Source organism: Capra hircus, chromosome 24 (genome assembly GCF_001704415.2).
Source record: "Capra hircus breed San Clemente chromosome 24, ASM170441v1, whole genome shotgun sequence".
Classification (NCBI taxonomy): domain Eukaryota; kingdom Metazoa; phylum Chordata; class Mammalia; order Artiodactyla; family Bovidae; genus Capra; species Capra hircus.
In genome coordinates, this window is record NC_030831.1 from 49,710,246 (window position 1) to 49,725,976 (window position 15,731).

Sequence of the window (15,731 nt, forward strand, 5' to 3'; positions counted from 1 at the left end):
TGGGCATTTCTCCGTTAACTCTCAGTAGTTTGTATCAGAGCTGAATTTACAGAACTGAATTTAATTGAAGGACACCTAGTTGGTGTCCACAGAGAACTGAAGAATTGTTTGGTGTGGAAAACTGGCAAATTTTGGGCCGGGGGTGTTGTATAGAGGGAAATTTTCCTATTAGCATAGTTTCATGGAGGATGTCTGTCAGTCACTCAGTCGTGTCTGACTCTTTGCAACCCTGCCAGGCTCCTCTTATTCATGGGATTTTCTCCAGGCAAGAATACTGGAGGGGTAGCCATTCCCTTCTCCAGGGGATCTTCCTGACCCAGGGATAGAACCCAGGGCTCCTGCATGGTAGGCAGATTCTTTGCCATCTGAGCCACCATAGAAATTTTCCTTCATTTCGAAGATGAGGAAACAAACGCAGGAAAAGGAAATTATGCGCTGTTGGCCCCACTTAGAACAGACGGGAGCTCAGGAGGCTTTGCTGCCACCCAGGGCCATCACCAGGCCTCTGCAGGGGGGAGGTTCAAGGAAGCTTGTCTTCCAAGAATCTTACCTTCAGACTGTTGTAGGCTAGATCTGCATCCTGGTCCAAATCTGAGTCATTGCTTGGTTGTTCCGCCTGTGTGGATAATGAGGCAGAGAGGTGAGCACGGGCCACAGGCTGGCTGCTTCCCAGGAGGATCTCCCTCCACGGTCAGGAGGGGCTTGACCCTTCCTCGTGAACCCAGCACACTCTGCGTGTCCGCCTCCTTTCTGCCTCCAAAGTGCAGCTCCCTACCTTAGGCCACCACAGAGCTCTCCATAAATAACCCCTCCCTGCCTGCCCACATCCCCTACATAACTTCGTTCACATGATCTTCATGAGCACCTACAGGTTGAATACAAATCATATCATACTGTTATGGGTTGAACCATGTCCGCTAAAAAGATATGAGGTCCTAACCCCTGGTGCCTGTGAATGTTACCCCCTTTGGAAACAGACCCTTGCAGATGTGAGCAGGTCAAGATGAGGTCATTAGGATGGTCCCTAGTCGGATATGACTGGGGTCCTTATAAGGAGGAGAAAAGATATCCACACAGGGAAGAGTACCACGTGACCTGAAGATGGAGGCAGAGACTGGGGTCATCTCCCAAGAGCCCTTAGGAGAGCACCGCTCTGATGACCACTGAATTTTTGACTTCTGGTCTCAGAGCCATGAGGGAATAAATTCATATTGTTTTCAGCCATCTACTTTGTGGTACTTTGTTTCAGCAGCCCTACAAAATTAATACCATCACACTTGTGTGCTTACTAAGAAGGTTAACATAATTCTGTACTTATTATGAGGTTGACGAGCTCCTCTTCGGTTTTCTGGGGGATGTTTGTACACATGAACCGTCTGTTTTCCAACTAAGTTACTCTGAGCACATTGTAGAGAGGTCTGCTTCCTCCAGGTCCTTATAAGAACCTCCAACAGGCAGCAGACCAGCTGGCCCACTACAGAGCACCGTGGATGTGGTCTGACATCACAGCTGCACCCCTGGGATTTTCGTTAACAACCACAGGAATACTCGCCCATTAGGACTCAGCTCAGCCAATGACTCTTGGAATTGTCTGGCAGCTCTTGGACTTGACTTGTCCACTGAGAAGGGGTAGACAAACCTCTATAAAGGGTTAACTGCTTGGGGTGATCTCAAGTAGTGGGTGACAGTCCATGAATGAGAGAGGTTTAGGGGGTTAGAACCTGACAGCGCTTAATTATCCATAGTGCTGGCAGCCTGAAGTCCCGCTGGCGATAGAGGGGGTGTGTCCCAGGCCGAGAGGAAGGGGCTGGATCTGAGCCCCTCCTGCAGCCCCTTTGAGGTCAAGGACAGTGACACTGGCTCCACGGTTTCCAGCCTGTGACGTGGGAAAGCAGCTCTCCAGGGTCCCAGCCTCTGCTTCTTCTCCCAGCATCCCCAGGGGTGGGCCTGTGACCACTCAGGGTCAGCTTGTGACCTGCTGCCCTGGGGAGAGGCCTGCGCTGGCGTCCTCACGCAGCAGGGGTTTGCCCCACATTGAGAGCATTAGGTTCTTGGAAAATGGAGATCATCTATGCAAAACCTGAAGCGCTGTATTAAGGTGGATTGGCAGTTACGTTTCTACGTGGACCGCCCATTGGAAACCCATGGTAGCCAGGTCAGAGAAGAGGGAGCAGGGGGGATGGGAAGTCAGACACACCGACTGGCTGTCTTAGAGGGTCCCCACCACGGCAGGCTCAGTCACACCCACGCTGATAGACTCCCTACTGTCTTCCCTGTCATTCCACATCCAGAGCCTGGCCTCTCTCTGGAGCTGAGCCCAGGACCATACTGCTCCAGAATAAAGACCCAGGTGGCTCAGAATTCCTCCTGGGACCAAGGGCAGATCCCAGAACATACTCTCAGAAAGTTCAGTTTCAGGGTTTCTGCAGAGAGATCCCATACTCTCCCCTCCCTACTTCTGCCTTCTTTACTGAATTCTGGCAGAAACAAGGCCATTCTTCTTAAGCAGAGATCCTCCATGCACATTCCAGGGCTCTGAGCTAAACCTGTGGTTCTAACTCTTGCTCAGTGATTATTTTTTAAGGAGAGATATATCCTTTTTGAGCCTACCTGGTGGCTCAGAGGGTAAAGAGCCTGCCTGCAATGCAGGAGATCAGGTTGGATCCCTGGGTCAGGAAGATCCCCTGGAGAAAGGAATGGCCACCCTCTCCAGTATTCTTGCCTAGGAAATTCCATGGACACAGAAGCCTGGGTGGTTACAGTCCATGGGGTTGCAAAGAGTCCTTGCCTGGGAGATTTCATGGACAGAGGAGCCTGGGTGGTTACAGTCCACAGGGTTGCAAAGAGTTGGACACGACTGAGCAACTAAATCACCACCACCGCCATACCCGCTTTATCTGGTGTCAACACAAGCAGAAGTCTGAAAGCCAAGATTCTGAAGTTATCTGACAGCCCTGTGGTGGGGAGCCTGCAGGGTGAGCCTGCAGGGGCAGCCGAGCGGCCAGGAACTTCCAGGTCAGGCCTGATTTGATGTCTGTGAGCTTTTCATCTATTTGATTCGTGCGCGCCCGTCAGGGCAGCTTCTCTCCTAATTGAATGAGTCATTTATAAACCAAATCCTTTCACTCTCCATTCTGCATCTAATCCACCTGAGAGATTTAAATCCATCAGCAAGATTTACCTCCCCACTTCCTGCTCAGGAAAAAGCCCAGGAATTTACCAGCAACACAGATCAGCATCTGTGTCACGCTTGATTAGAAAGGGGGTCGGATGGGGTAGGATCGGGGTGGGGCTGAGGATGCAGGGAGGGGGTCAAACCCCACAATGGACAATGAGGGCCTGAGAACAGACCCAAGGCCTCCCACAAACCCGCTATGAGGTCAGCTAATGATGTGATCCTTGTCCAGAATGGCCTCGAAGCCCATCAGAAGTGGTCCTTACAGCAAGTGGCGCTTTCCTCAGCATCACTGCTAATGGCAGTGGACTCTCTATTCCTACAGCACCGACCTGTCTGTTCTCAACCTGGCACTTATTAAAAATACCACCAATGGCATTTTTTATTTTTCATCTGTATTATATCTGGTCTACCTGAACTAGATTACACATCCCTCAAATTTACAATCTAGTCAATCTGTGAATTTCTCTTTTGTTTGAAGTTCCCTCATTTAATAAACATTCAACACGTACAATGAGTCTGACACCAGCAAAACGCTGAGTGCTGCATAGGTGCCCAGTAGGTCCATACATGGAGCCATACATCAGGAGATACTAAGGTTTCAAGAAATATCTTTTCAAGACCCAAGATGCGGATGATAACTTAGATTGAGACGAAGGTACAGTCCTACGCAAGAAGGGTGACTGTCTGCAAACTGGCCCTGCTCCTGATCCAGTGGGGTTAAACTCAAGCCCACACTGGATTCCAGGTACAAAAGGCCATTGATTTTCTCAGATTTGACTTTTGCCTACACAGTCGACCCTTGAACCATCCCAGGTTTGTACTGTGTGAGTCCACTTAATTTTGCATGTTTTTCAATGGTAAATTCTACAGCAGGACACACTCTGCAATTGGTTGACTCCTCAGATGTAGAACCACGGCTGACTAGAGTCACAGGTGAATTTTCAACTGTGCAAAGGGTTGGGCGCCTCTAACACGAGTTGTTCAAGGGTCACCTGTATTTATACTCTAATCATACCCTGGTTCTCTTTGCAAAGGGGTGATAATGATACAGGTTCCCCGCTGACTTCACTAGTGGAAATTCTCTGCCCTGGGGTTACTGGGGAAGCGGACTCCTGTCCGACCGGGGTGATGTGGGCACTGGCAGAGAAGACTCAATAGGTCACCAACACGAGATGAAGTGCTTCCCTGACACCCAGGCCCAGCACGACCCTGCAGGGTCACACTTGGCCCATGTGCCCTGGCAGGAGTGAGCAGGGTCATTTTGAGGCCAGCACCCTGGGAGCGTGGCCCTGCAGGCTGGTAGCCCCTTCACGCACCGGGACTCCCTTGCCGTCCTGCTGTTCTTTCTTCTCCAGCTGCACCTGCAGCTTCTTCCTCTCCTGCTCCAGCTCCCGCACCCTCTTCTGCAGCTTCAGGAAGACAGTCATGTCCATGGCTGCCTTCTCCAGGCCAATTTCCTTCCGGGGAAGACAGGAAGCAGGAAGAGAAGGTTTTAATAGCACGGATGCCTTAGGGAACACACGGCACCCTCATGTCAGCTGTCTGTCCTCCGTCTCCCTCCCAGACGTCACCAATCCAGACTTCTGAGACAAAGCCAACGCCATCCATGTGGCATTCTCATATTAAAGTTGGTCCTCCAGGCTCACTCTCTGCCTGGATAACATCTGCGTCTCCGTCACCTGTATTGTTCCCGTGTGAGACACTTAAGATGACTGATCATACAATCCAGGAACAGAGGGATAAAGACGCAGCCACTTTCTTTGGAAGTTAAAAGAGCTCATTTCTAGAGAAGAGTCTCAAACCAGAGACACTGTAAAACCTAGGATGTAATGCATCCTGATGAAGGACCAGTGTGGTTGCTAATGACTATAAATGGGCTGTCAAACGCCACACAACTGCTCCTCAAAACAAAACCAACACTTGCCCTGCCAGGCAACCCACTTATCCAACAGGCTACACATCACCAATTCCCAGTAGGTTTCTTCCTTAAGATTCATGCCTGGGTTTGTCCTCAAGAGTTTGTCAAATGTGGGGGTGGCAGAAGCGAATATCTGCACAAGCATATCCACGTAGATGTTTAAAAGGGGGGAATGGAAACATGTATACTTATGGCCAATTCCCTTGGCTGTTAAGCGGAAACTATCACAACACTGTTAATCGGCTACACCCCAATACAAAATGAAAAGTTGTTTTAGAAAGTATATATGTGTACATATGGGACAGTGAAACTTGGTTCATCCAGCACTTAATGAATGCTTCATGCTTAGCCAGCACTGGGTGTACTGCTCGGCCAGTCCCAAGACCTAGCCTCAGCTTCCTTAAAGAACATAAATCCACCGATGGAAGTGCCTATGTCTGCATGTAAACTTGTCACACAAAGAAACACCTGGGTGGTGCATCTGGCGTTCAGGCTGACCAAAGCCTCTGAGAGAGGAGGAGATTGCAAAGCAAAATGAAGGGACTTAAGCCAGCATCTTCCATCAACTGATTACTGTCTAGCTTTCCATCAGACAAGCTTCATGCAGGCAGGGACCTCCTCTGGGACAGTCCCTACTGTTTCTCTAGCATCTGGAAGCAGTGTCTGGCACAGCGACGTCACAAAGTACATTTGTTTTTTTGTTTTTCATTTGTCACATTTGTTTTTATCTCTTCTACATCTATCTCCACGTGCTACATAAGGTTTTACATGCTTGTCATTTTCTGCTTTTCAAATGCCAGAGGAAAAATCATGTGTCTACCTACCTTTGATAAAATTACACACAGTCCGTAAAGACCATCGAGTGGCTCTAAGAGGCCATTACTGACAAAGATACAGTCATTCTGCAAATATCTGTAGTTTGAAATATTTGTTGCTGTTCTCTGAGTTTTATCCAGCTGCTAAGTCAGGAAGGAAAATTTTCTTGTGTATCTGTTGATATGACTATATGCACCGTGACAGTAAGTGGGGATGCTAATTTACATCTGTTTTAATGACTTAGCTCCTCCAGCTATGTCACCTCTCTGCAGTGGGTCCTCAGTTTTGCAAGAGGAATCAGGGATTTTCCTTTACGTAGAGTGGGAACAATAACTTATTGCCTTGCACAGTAAATATCAACTCCAGAGAGCTGATAAAGAGAGTCAAGAAGTCCACCACAGTCCAACCAGCCCTGCTGTCAGAAATGAGCCATAGGCACTGTGGTTGTCAGCAACAGAACAGCGCCTTGGGGGCTCCACACAGGTCACCAACCCCACCCCACCCCAGGGCAGAGAGACCAGCCGAGAGCCTGCCTTCCTCACCTCCACCTGCTGGAGGGTGTCCTCTGTGTCTCCGACCTCAGACGTGGAGATGGATGGGTAATTGGAGTCAGATTCTAAGCTGCTTTGGTTTGACGGGTTCCGCCGGTGGCCTGGGGTTTGCTGTTCAGGGAGAGAAACGTGAAAACTCAAAATGAACTAATGTTAATAACAGCTATCATTTTTCAAGTTAACGACAGACCCTAGAGTAGACTTCTGCCTCTTTTGTCAATAAGAATAGGTACCACTGATTCTTGGAGTGATGGCTGAGCTGTTCCAATAAGAAATTTCACCTGCAGTCTTCCATTCATCCAGCCAAGCAACAGAAAGACATCTCGAGGAGAACACAGCCCCACAGCGGGACTGCGTTCCCTCAATGCAAACCCCCAACTCCTGGGTGGATTTTTTCTGAAACGACCCTTAACCCCATTACCCCAAAGTGCACACTGTCCTGTCGTCAGACTCCCTCTTGAAGAGAACGCTTCACTCCAGCCCCTCGCGGCTCCTGCTTCAACCTGTGTGCCACTGATCTTGGTTTTTCAAAACAGTAAGCATATCAGAAATAGAGCTTACCATTTTATACTGTTCACTTAAAAATAACTTTTCCCCCCTTTGCATCTGATTTGGCTTTGAGAGTCAAAAGTGATCTTGGTAGGAAAATTTTAGATTTCTATATATGTTCCTATTCAGCTTTTCTTCCTGGTTTCTATGCAATTAACTTATCTTGTTTGTGCATTTCGAGAGGGAACAGTTACATGGGATAAAAAATAATGGCAAATCTTGAAATATGAAAATTCGCCCATGTATTCACATGCGCGTTGAGGATTAGGACAAACCATCGGGCTCTCGCGGGCCTGCCCACAGTGTGCACTCCCCACACCCTTCCCGCTCTCACACAGGGGTTTTTCCAGAACAGAAATAAGAAAGGAGATACACTCATGCGGGCAGAATTTCCCTTCAGGTCCTGAAATCTTCATAAGACCCCAAAGCTGGAAAAGCAGCTGCCCTTGGGAACGACTCATCACCCAGCCACTTGCTTGTGTGAGAACCACCCACAGGTGGGGTGAGGACTCTCGGGGTGGGGTGGGGGCGTGGGTAGTGGGGGCACCGATCCAGAGCATCGCCGTGCAGAGAGCTGTGCTGGGGCAGCGGCCACATGGGGAAAAGGGCACGGAGCTGGGGGTGGGCGTTGGGACTGCCCTCCTTGCCTTTAGGATGGTCATCTCGTCCCGAAGGTTGTCGTATCTCTGCTCCAGCCGGGAATACTCCTTCACGAGGTTCTGATACCGGGAGCGCTCCTCCTCCAGCTCCTTCTTCATCATGAGGTTTTCCTTGACAGAGTTCTGGGCAAACTCATCTGGAAGGCAAGCGCCCGCAGCCACAGTGCCGCTTCAGTGTGGCTGTCCCGCACGTCCACTCACTCGGAGACAAGTGACTAACCACCGGTTAAAAGGTCACGACACAGATACTGGGCAAATTTATTCAACAGCCTCCCCCACAGCAGAGCCCAGGGCGGCGTGGACCCGGCTCCAGTCTCCAGAAGGGGAGAAGGCCCCTCTCACCCCCAGGGGCCAGGGAGAGAAGCCGCTACAGACACCACAGCTCCCTCGGTTACTGTGCCTGCCCCTCCCTCGAGACAGCTGTCACAGCAACGGAAGAACCCAGGTGTCTTCCAGCGTGCCCTCCCTATTCCTGGTCGCTCAGGTGGCTGTTGTGCAGAGAGATTACAGGAGGCTCCAGGAGACAAGGCCGCAGGTTATGTTAGGGGAAGGAGGGAAGGGAAGGAGGGAACGTGGACGGGCTTTTCTCCCACCCACACTTGCAATTCGAATCAGTAGAAAAGAGACAGTTTTTAAAAGGGAATTTAGAACTATTAAATGTTTTCAATAGGACCACGCTGGGCAGGTCTGTGCACTCGCGTAGTCCAGTGGAGGAGCTGGGCTGGGAGGGGAGCCACCTGCTGAAGGCCGCACTGAATCACGGGAGAACGGGGGTCTGCACGGCCTGCTCCTCTTTGATCAGGCATAGCACGGGAGCTGACGGCAGTCCAGGTTGTACATGTTCGAGAGAAGGGCCCTGGGATCTGGCCCGCAACCCCCTCTCCAGCAAACACTGACAGGTGACCCACTGGGTAGAAGAAACCACAATAGGTACTGTGGGTGCTAAACTTGAAAATAGCAATAACGACGGTTCCTAAGCGCTCACGACAGGTCAAGCACCATCCTAAGTATGTCACAGGCTTATGCCCATTTTGCAGATGAAGAAACAGGACTGCAGTCAGTGAGGGACTCGCTCAAGGTCACGCAGTAGCACACTGCATCGTCACTCTTGGAGCGCATGGTCTCCCTGACCCAGATCTCAGGCATCATATTGTCTATTATGTGTGCGTCTCACTGCATGGTACCTCCTGAAACTAAATTCGGCAGCGGGATCTTAAAGATCACCCTTCTTTTTCAGCTCTCTTTTGTTAGAACCCTTTCCCCACTGTGGCATCCAGACCAACTGCATGCCTGGTGGAAATCTTTGGGGGAGGTCAGTGTGGAAAAGAAATTTCAATGCAAAATGAAAAATCCAGCACTTGGCACCTACCTTTAGACTGGCACAGGATCTGGTTGTTAAGCTGCTCCTTCTCATCTTTCAAGAGTGCATTTTCTTGTTCCAGGTCTGCAACTCGCTGAAAAAGAGCAGCAGGGAGAAATGTTTGCCTGCGATGCTGGGCTGAGGAAAGGCTCCTTCTGTGGGGTTTGAACTTCAGCTGGTTATGTTTAAATGTTCTTTTTTTTTTTAACTTAAGAAAACTGAATCAGCCAAAGTAGCTTTCATTTGGAGATAAAAATTGTACACTGAAAGAAAAATCCCATTAAAACAAGACAGATGAGTTCACTGCTTCTTATGGTTTTCCAATGCCCATAAAAGCCTCCTGAAAAGCTTACACCAAGCACATATGCTGTGTGCAGGAACTTACGGTGATAACTGGCCTCCTTGCATTTAGTTCCATGTCTTGGTAAATTCTGAGCTCTCCAATCTGAGTCTCAGGAAAGCCTGATGCTAACAATGAAGACCTATCTCTGATCTTTATTCCCCCTTGCCCACGTCGGTCTCCCTGGACCAGCACAGCCCAGACGCTGGGGAAGGGAAAGAGACTTGCTGTAGACTTTCAACTATGCTGTATGAACTATATTCAATGAAGCTGTTACTTTACTAAGTGTGATGCAAAGTACTAGCTGCGGCAAAAGATTTTTAGAAATGAGCGTAAGGCAGGCTGGTTTTGGTCTGAGTGACGAGCATCCCTGCAGACTATGCTGAATGACACCATGAACAACCTCACTCCCTTTGGTTCAAGAAATCAGTTCTGGCTATCTTTGCTACATCTTATGACCTCCTTGGGAGAGGATTCTTCCCAACCTGTTGAGAAAGAGCCTCAGAATGCCTTCCTTGGTCAGTAACAGAACATGTCATAACTGGCCTGTGCACAGAGACTCGATGCGGACCTCCTGAATCGCTACCTGGGACACGGTAGCACAGAATCCGGGGGAGAGACAGTCACCCAGATGCTGGAGGACCCACCTGCAAGCCTTTTAAGTCTGTTAGACCCCTGTGGAAGTAAAAGCAGGAAAGGAGGCCCCAAGGATGCTGGCTACAGGACAGAAGCCTCGGAGAAGTTGTAGTTTCAACTGGTTATGTTTCAATGCCCTTTTCCCTTCCTCCAGGCTTTAAAGGTAAACTTAAGGCACCAAGAGGTGAGTTAAGAGAACTGCTGCCCCCACCCTCAGCATCACGTAGACAGGGTCAGGAGAGACTTTCCACAAGTCTGGAGCCCAGGAGCGAGGTCTGTGGTTCTCCCCTTAGGAACTCAGAAGGCAGCACGACTCCCTTGTTGAGAATCACCACCGCCAAGCGAGTCAGGAGGAGAAGGTCACCAGAAATGGCACCGATGGGCAGGAGGAGCAGGCTGTCTGGACCAGGCCTGGATCTGGGCTCTCCCAGGTGGCCGGGGGTCAGGCTGTCTATAGACAGGAGAGCAGCTGGTGCAGCGGGGTGGGAGGCCTGGCCTGGGAATCTCAGCTGGTCTGCGTGGCAGTGTTTACACGCGGTTCAGGCAGGCGGCTAAGAAAAGACAAAGCTGGGTGGGTGGAGGGAGTGAGAACCAGGCTGGGAAAGACTTTTCCTCTGTCCTCAGGATGGAGAGGCCCTGAGCAGGGCCCAGTTCTGCACACCCTCCAGCGGCTGCCTGAGCATCTCCGTGTTCATTCCATCAAGCTTGCTCGCCCCGCTCTCCCCTAGATAACTTCTCACGGTTCATTTCTCCACCACCACTCTTCCGGGAAATCTTCCTGCTCTGCAGGTGTGGGTGGGGCCTGTGCTTGCTGTGTGGCTCTTCCAGGGCCCACCTGTCCCTGTAGAGCCACCCAACTCCCCCTGGCAGAGGCTCGGCTTCCTTGCCACCTGCTTGGCCTGGACCAGAGGCCTCAGCGAGGACCCAGGGGCCATGTGCCACACTGCCACATCGTCGGAACCTGGCCTGGGCCGGCACTCAACACTGGTTGAAGGAATGAGGAGCCCTGTAGATCCAGTAAAGGAGCTCAAGCTTTCCCAATGCAAAAACCCAGACTCCATCAAAGGGTTTTTTGGTTCTAAAAATGTGTTTATAATTGACTAAAACCTCTAGAATACATGAGCTTGCCTAATGGAATAATTCAATTCAGGAGGCACATACACTACTGGAAGAAAGGTTCTTCAAACTCATCTAATTTGCTGTTATTAGAAACAGTTCACCACGCAATGATCTCATGTGTGCCTTTAAATTAGCTTGGCAAATAATCAAAATAGCTTTCCCTTTTCTTGATGTACAAAGTCAAACGGAAATCCACCAACAAAAGAAACCACGTGGAGTGAACCTCTACAAATAATGCCCAGGGTTCAGCTGGAGTGAGGCTCCACCTGGTGCCATGGTCAGGAGGGCAGGACTCCAGCCTCCCTTGAAGGTGCAAGGCTGCAACCCCTGAGCCAGTGGCCCCAGGAGATGGGTGTTCAGAGCAGGCTGTAAAGTAATCAGACTTCCCACAGAGCTAGACTCTGCTTCCCCTAAACAGCCCTCTGAACGTGTGGGCAGCTCAAAGAGAAGGTGGCCAACTGAGACGCTTCCATGACCCCTCATCACCCTCATCCCCGTCCTCTGAGCATCCTACAGGCAGGCGAAGACCTTCTGAAATGGAACGTGTCATCTGCCTGGTACAGAAGGCACATGCCATCACCATGAGGTTGGCCCTGAAACCGCCGTTTGCCTGAACGCAGCCTGAGGTCATGAAGCCTCATTGCAACCACCCACGATCTACAGTCTCTGCCAAAACTCTGGTTGGGGAGGGTCACACTTATGAGCATGTTCCCACTAAAAATTTCTGTTGTGCATAAGCCTCATTTCTTTCCTCCATCTCTCTCCCTGATTCCAGAAGGCAGGCCTCTCAAGAACTCAGCTTTGTTATTCTAAACCATTCATCAAAGTGGCACTGGGGAGCTTTGCTTTTCTTCCCGGTAGGAGCAGTTCTGGAAGTGGGCACAGCAGGAGGCATGGGCCCCCTCCCAGCTCCACATCCCAGGAGGGCAGAGAGCGCTTCCCCAATCATACCTCCCCGGGCGCTGGCCACCCCCAGTCTCCCCAGCCAGCTAGCAGACGGACAGTTGCTGGCAACATGAGGGTGACAAGCTTCTGCAGCCGAGTGGCCTTCCTTTTGTTGGCAGGGATGCAGGCTGCAGTGAGAGACACTTCGCAACACAGAACTGAGCAGGTGTGCTCCCCTCAGCATGAGAAATAACAGAGCAGCGCTCACCAGGTTTGGGGCCTCATTAAGCGCCAAGCAGCAGTTCCTTTTCTTTCTTCTTCTTCTTCTTTTTTTTTTTTTTGTGGAGGGGGTCTTTTAACTCTTGCCAGGAAATATTACTAGGAGTGTTCTTACCTCTAACAGGTTTTTTGGGACAGATCATGGGAACCAACATTGATGTAAATCCTGTTACCATGAGGCTAATTTAGCCCCTGGTAAATTAAATGAAACACATGCCTTAGCTCAGTAACTGCCTTTACTAGTTAAAATCTTTGGGGAAACAAATGTAGCTCTGGGCTTCTGGTTTTGTTTTGTCTTTCCTTATTTTTTCCAAAGTCAAAGCTATGGCTTTTCCAGTAGTCATGTATGGATGTGAGAGTTGGACTATAAAGAAGGCTGAGTGCCAAAGAATTGATGTTTTCGAACGGTGGTGCTGGAGAAGGCTCTTGAGAGTCCCTTGGACTGCAAGGAGATCGAATCAGTCAATCCGAAAGAAAATCAACCCTAAAGATTCATTGGAAGGCCTGATGCTGAAGCTCCAATACTTTGGCCACCTGCTGCGAAGAGCCAACTCATTGAAAAAGACCCTGACTCTGGGAAAGATTGAGGGCAGGAGGAGAAGGGAGTGATAGATGTTGAGATGGTTAGATGACATCACTGACTCAATGGACATTAATTTGAGCAAACTCCAGGAGATAGTGAAGGACAGGGAAGCCTGGTGTGCTGCAGTCCATGGGGTCTCAAAGAGTCAGACACGACTTAGCGACTGAACAACAATAATTTTTTTCAAATTGGGCATTTGCACTGCTGCTGCTGCTAACAGAGGAGGCAATGGCAACCCACTCCAGTACATTTGCACTGCAAAAAGAGCCAAATGCAAGTTTCCCAGTAGAAAACCATGGGACAAGAGGACTGGAGGATGCTCTTCTGCCCCCAGGATCTGTGTCCTCTGTCCTCTTGGCTGTGTACCTACCATCTCACACGAAGGCCCACAGCATGAAGGTGGCCCACAGCAGGGACAACACTTCTAATTCTGGAAGTTCTGGAAGGGCTGCTGGCCTATTCACTGAGAAGAAGGTAAATGGACCTGAGCAGAGAGGAGGAGGAGGCAGAAAGTGCACAAGGGACCGTGCAAAAGCACAGCATGAACTCACCTGGGACTCACGCCTGCACTGGGCTCCTACACAGAGAAAGGAGGCCCAGGTGGGCTCTCGTACTGCTACAGGGAGGGGGAGTGACTGCCCCATCACTACAAAGAGCCCCAGAGAGAGGCTTGGCAGAGCGCGGACCCCTGGCCCAGCATCACAGGTGCGCCTTCTGTTACTCAGCACCCTCTATGCCAGGACGTGGGATCACGAGTGAGGGTGGGGTCAGGGGATACTAAGGCAGAGCCTCTGCCCTCCACCCAGTCTCAGGCTGGCGGAGGGAATAGGAGCTAACAGTCATTGGGCTCACACTAGGTCCCAGGTGCCATTATCAGCTTCCTTAATACCTGTGAGGTGGGTGCCATCATCATTGGCTTTTAAGGAAAACAAGGCACAGAAAAGTTAGCGAGCTGGCTGAAGGTCACACAGCGAGACGGGGGTACTACAGGCTGTGATGCTGAGCTGACTGAGTCCCAGCTCTTCGCGCCTAGGCCACCTGCATCCCAACAGGTCAGGGGCTGACATCTGAAGGACAGGGATGGCCACAGCCTGGTTCCGACAGGAGAGCTTCAGGAAGGAGTTCTGGGAAGGGGCAGCAGGGACCTCAGACAGACTCACTCACCTCTCTGGAGGGTGCACGGCCAGTGCTGCCTTCAAGGTCAGAAAGTCCTTCCTCTTCTGACCTTACCACCTTTCTCCTTGCTTTCTCCACCTCAGCCTGATGGCCTCCGGGTGGGGCCTTGATCCCACCTAACCTGCTCCCACCTCGGGGCCAGTGGACGTACCGTATCACCTGCTCCCTAGAAGTCCTCACGGCTCGCTCCTCGCCTCACTCGGGTGTCTTTTCAGAGGGCATCTCTGGGCATCATGAATGAAACAACCTCCCTTGCCCGCCTGGCTCCCTCTGGATCCCTGTCCTCTGCTTTATTTCTCTTTACAGCCCACGTGGGATAATTTGTGTCTGATTCCTGTCTGTGCATTCTCCAATAACCCCCAAATATTTAAGCGCCATAAAAATGAGAAGGACTTTTACAATTGCTTACTTCTGCCCCAGCGTATGGAACAGGGCCTAACAGATACACTCAGTAAATAACAAGAGAATGAATGAAGGGCCGTGAGCACTGAGAAAGGCTGCAGTGAGATGATGTCCTTCCACGAGGCAGCATGGCGTCCTCCTAAACACCTCTCTGGACCCAGGAAGCATCGTGATAGCACAGTTCTGAGTCTTAACGGGCCAAAGAAGTCCTGCACTGCACCTTTTGGGGAAAAACTCGAAACACTCCACTGTGAGCCGCCTGCCTCCTGCAAAAGCAGATCTATTCACTTGCATTTGGAAAACCCCAAAGCCTTTACATGGGAACTACCCAAGGTCAATACCAGCTGGTGGTGTGGGGACTGATGACACGATACAGCCCAGACCCAACTGCACCAGCCGGAATACTCAAGGCCTGGGGACTCACAAATATCAGGGCCCCTTGCTCAGAGCCAGGGATCTGGCTATGGGCTGCTCGTCACCCACCCACGACCCTGCACCAAGCCAGGTCGTGCTGGCCTCACCACGGAGCAGATTCTGGACAATGAGCCGTGGCCTCTGTGTCAATGGCAGGCCCAGGAGTCATGTTTCCTTCATCAAGGACATGAAACAGCACAGCTGCACAAGTCAGTCAGCATAGGGATCACTGAAAGCTTTAAGAACAAACAAAACACACATCTCACAGGCTAAAAGAAAAGAAGCTGCAGGCTGAGATGCAGACCACTCTGGGGAGAGGCCAGGACAACAGGTCCTTTTAATAGAACAGCTGTCAGCTAACATCTATGGCTGGACGGGGTGGCGGGAATACCCAGGCTCTGCATTGAATTCCTGCTCCCAGAGGGGCCTGGCCTCCCACAGCCCAAGGCAGCCTGGCCATGTGGCCTGATAATGAGAATCCTGTCAGGGGTGCAGAGCCTCAAGTTTTCCAGGATGCCAGTTCCCATACAGCACTTGCTGACAGAAACATCAAATCCATTAATTAAACTTCTGCCAGCAGCCAGCTCCCTCCCTGATTCATCCGTGTCATCAATCTTGTTCAGCGAGGAGCAGGCTGTTGGATAAGCTGGAGAAGAAACCAATTGTCTGATTATGCAGTGTTTGTTAAGACTGGACACGGGCCCTTCGGTAAATATTAAACCCTGACTCGGCAGAGAAGAACCAGAGTGGGGCAAAGCCAGCCCGCACCTGCCCATGCCTACAGCTGCCAGAATAAATGTCCGGAAGACGTTGGAGAAAGAGGCAAACATGCTTCCACTTGTTCTCCTCCTGGGGCTTCCCAGGAG

The 15,731-nt window shown here is 50.6% G+C and overlaps 1 protein-coding gene across 3 annotated transcripts in view; it reads right to left on the reverse strand.

Moving 5' to 3' along the window:
• MYO5B (myosin VB) overlaps positions 1-15,731 on the reverse strand; it is a 340,666-nt gene that overhangs the window by 36,129 nt on the left and 288,806 nt on the right. For all 3 annotated transcript variants that reach the window (XM_018039563.1, XM_018039562.1, XM_018039564.1), the window contains 5 exons: positions 9,041-9,125; positions 7,660-7,808; positions 6,455-6,574; positions 4,495-4,635; positions 551-616 (listed from right to left, as the gene is read on the reverse strand). In XM_018039563.1, coding sequence (XP_017895052.1) covers positions 551-616; positions 4,495-4,635; positions 6,455-6,574; positions 7,660-7,808; positions 9,041-9,125 — 561 coding nt within the window. The remainder of the gene's footprint in view (positions 1-550; positions 617-4,494; positions 4,636-6,454; positions 6,575-7,659; positions 7,809-9,040; positions 9,126-15,731) is intronic.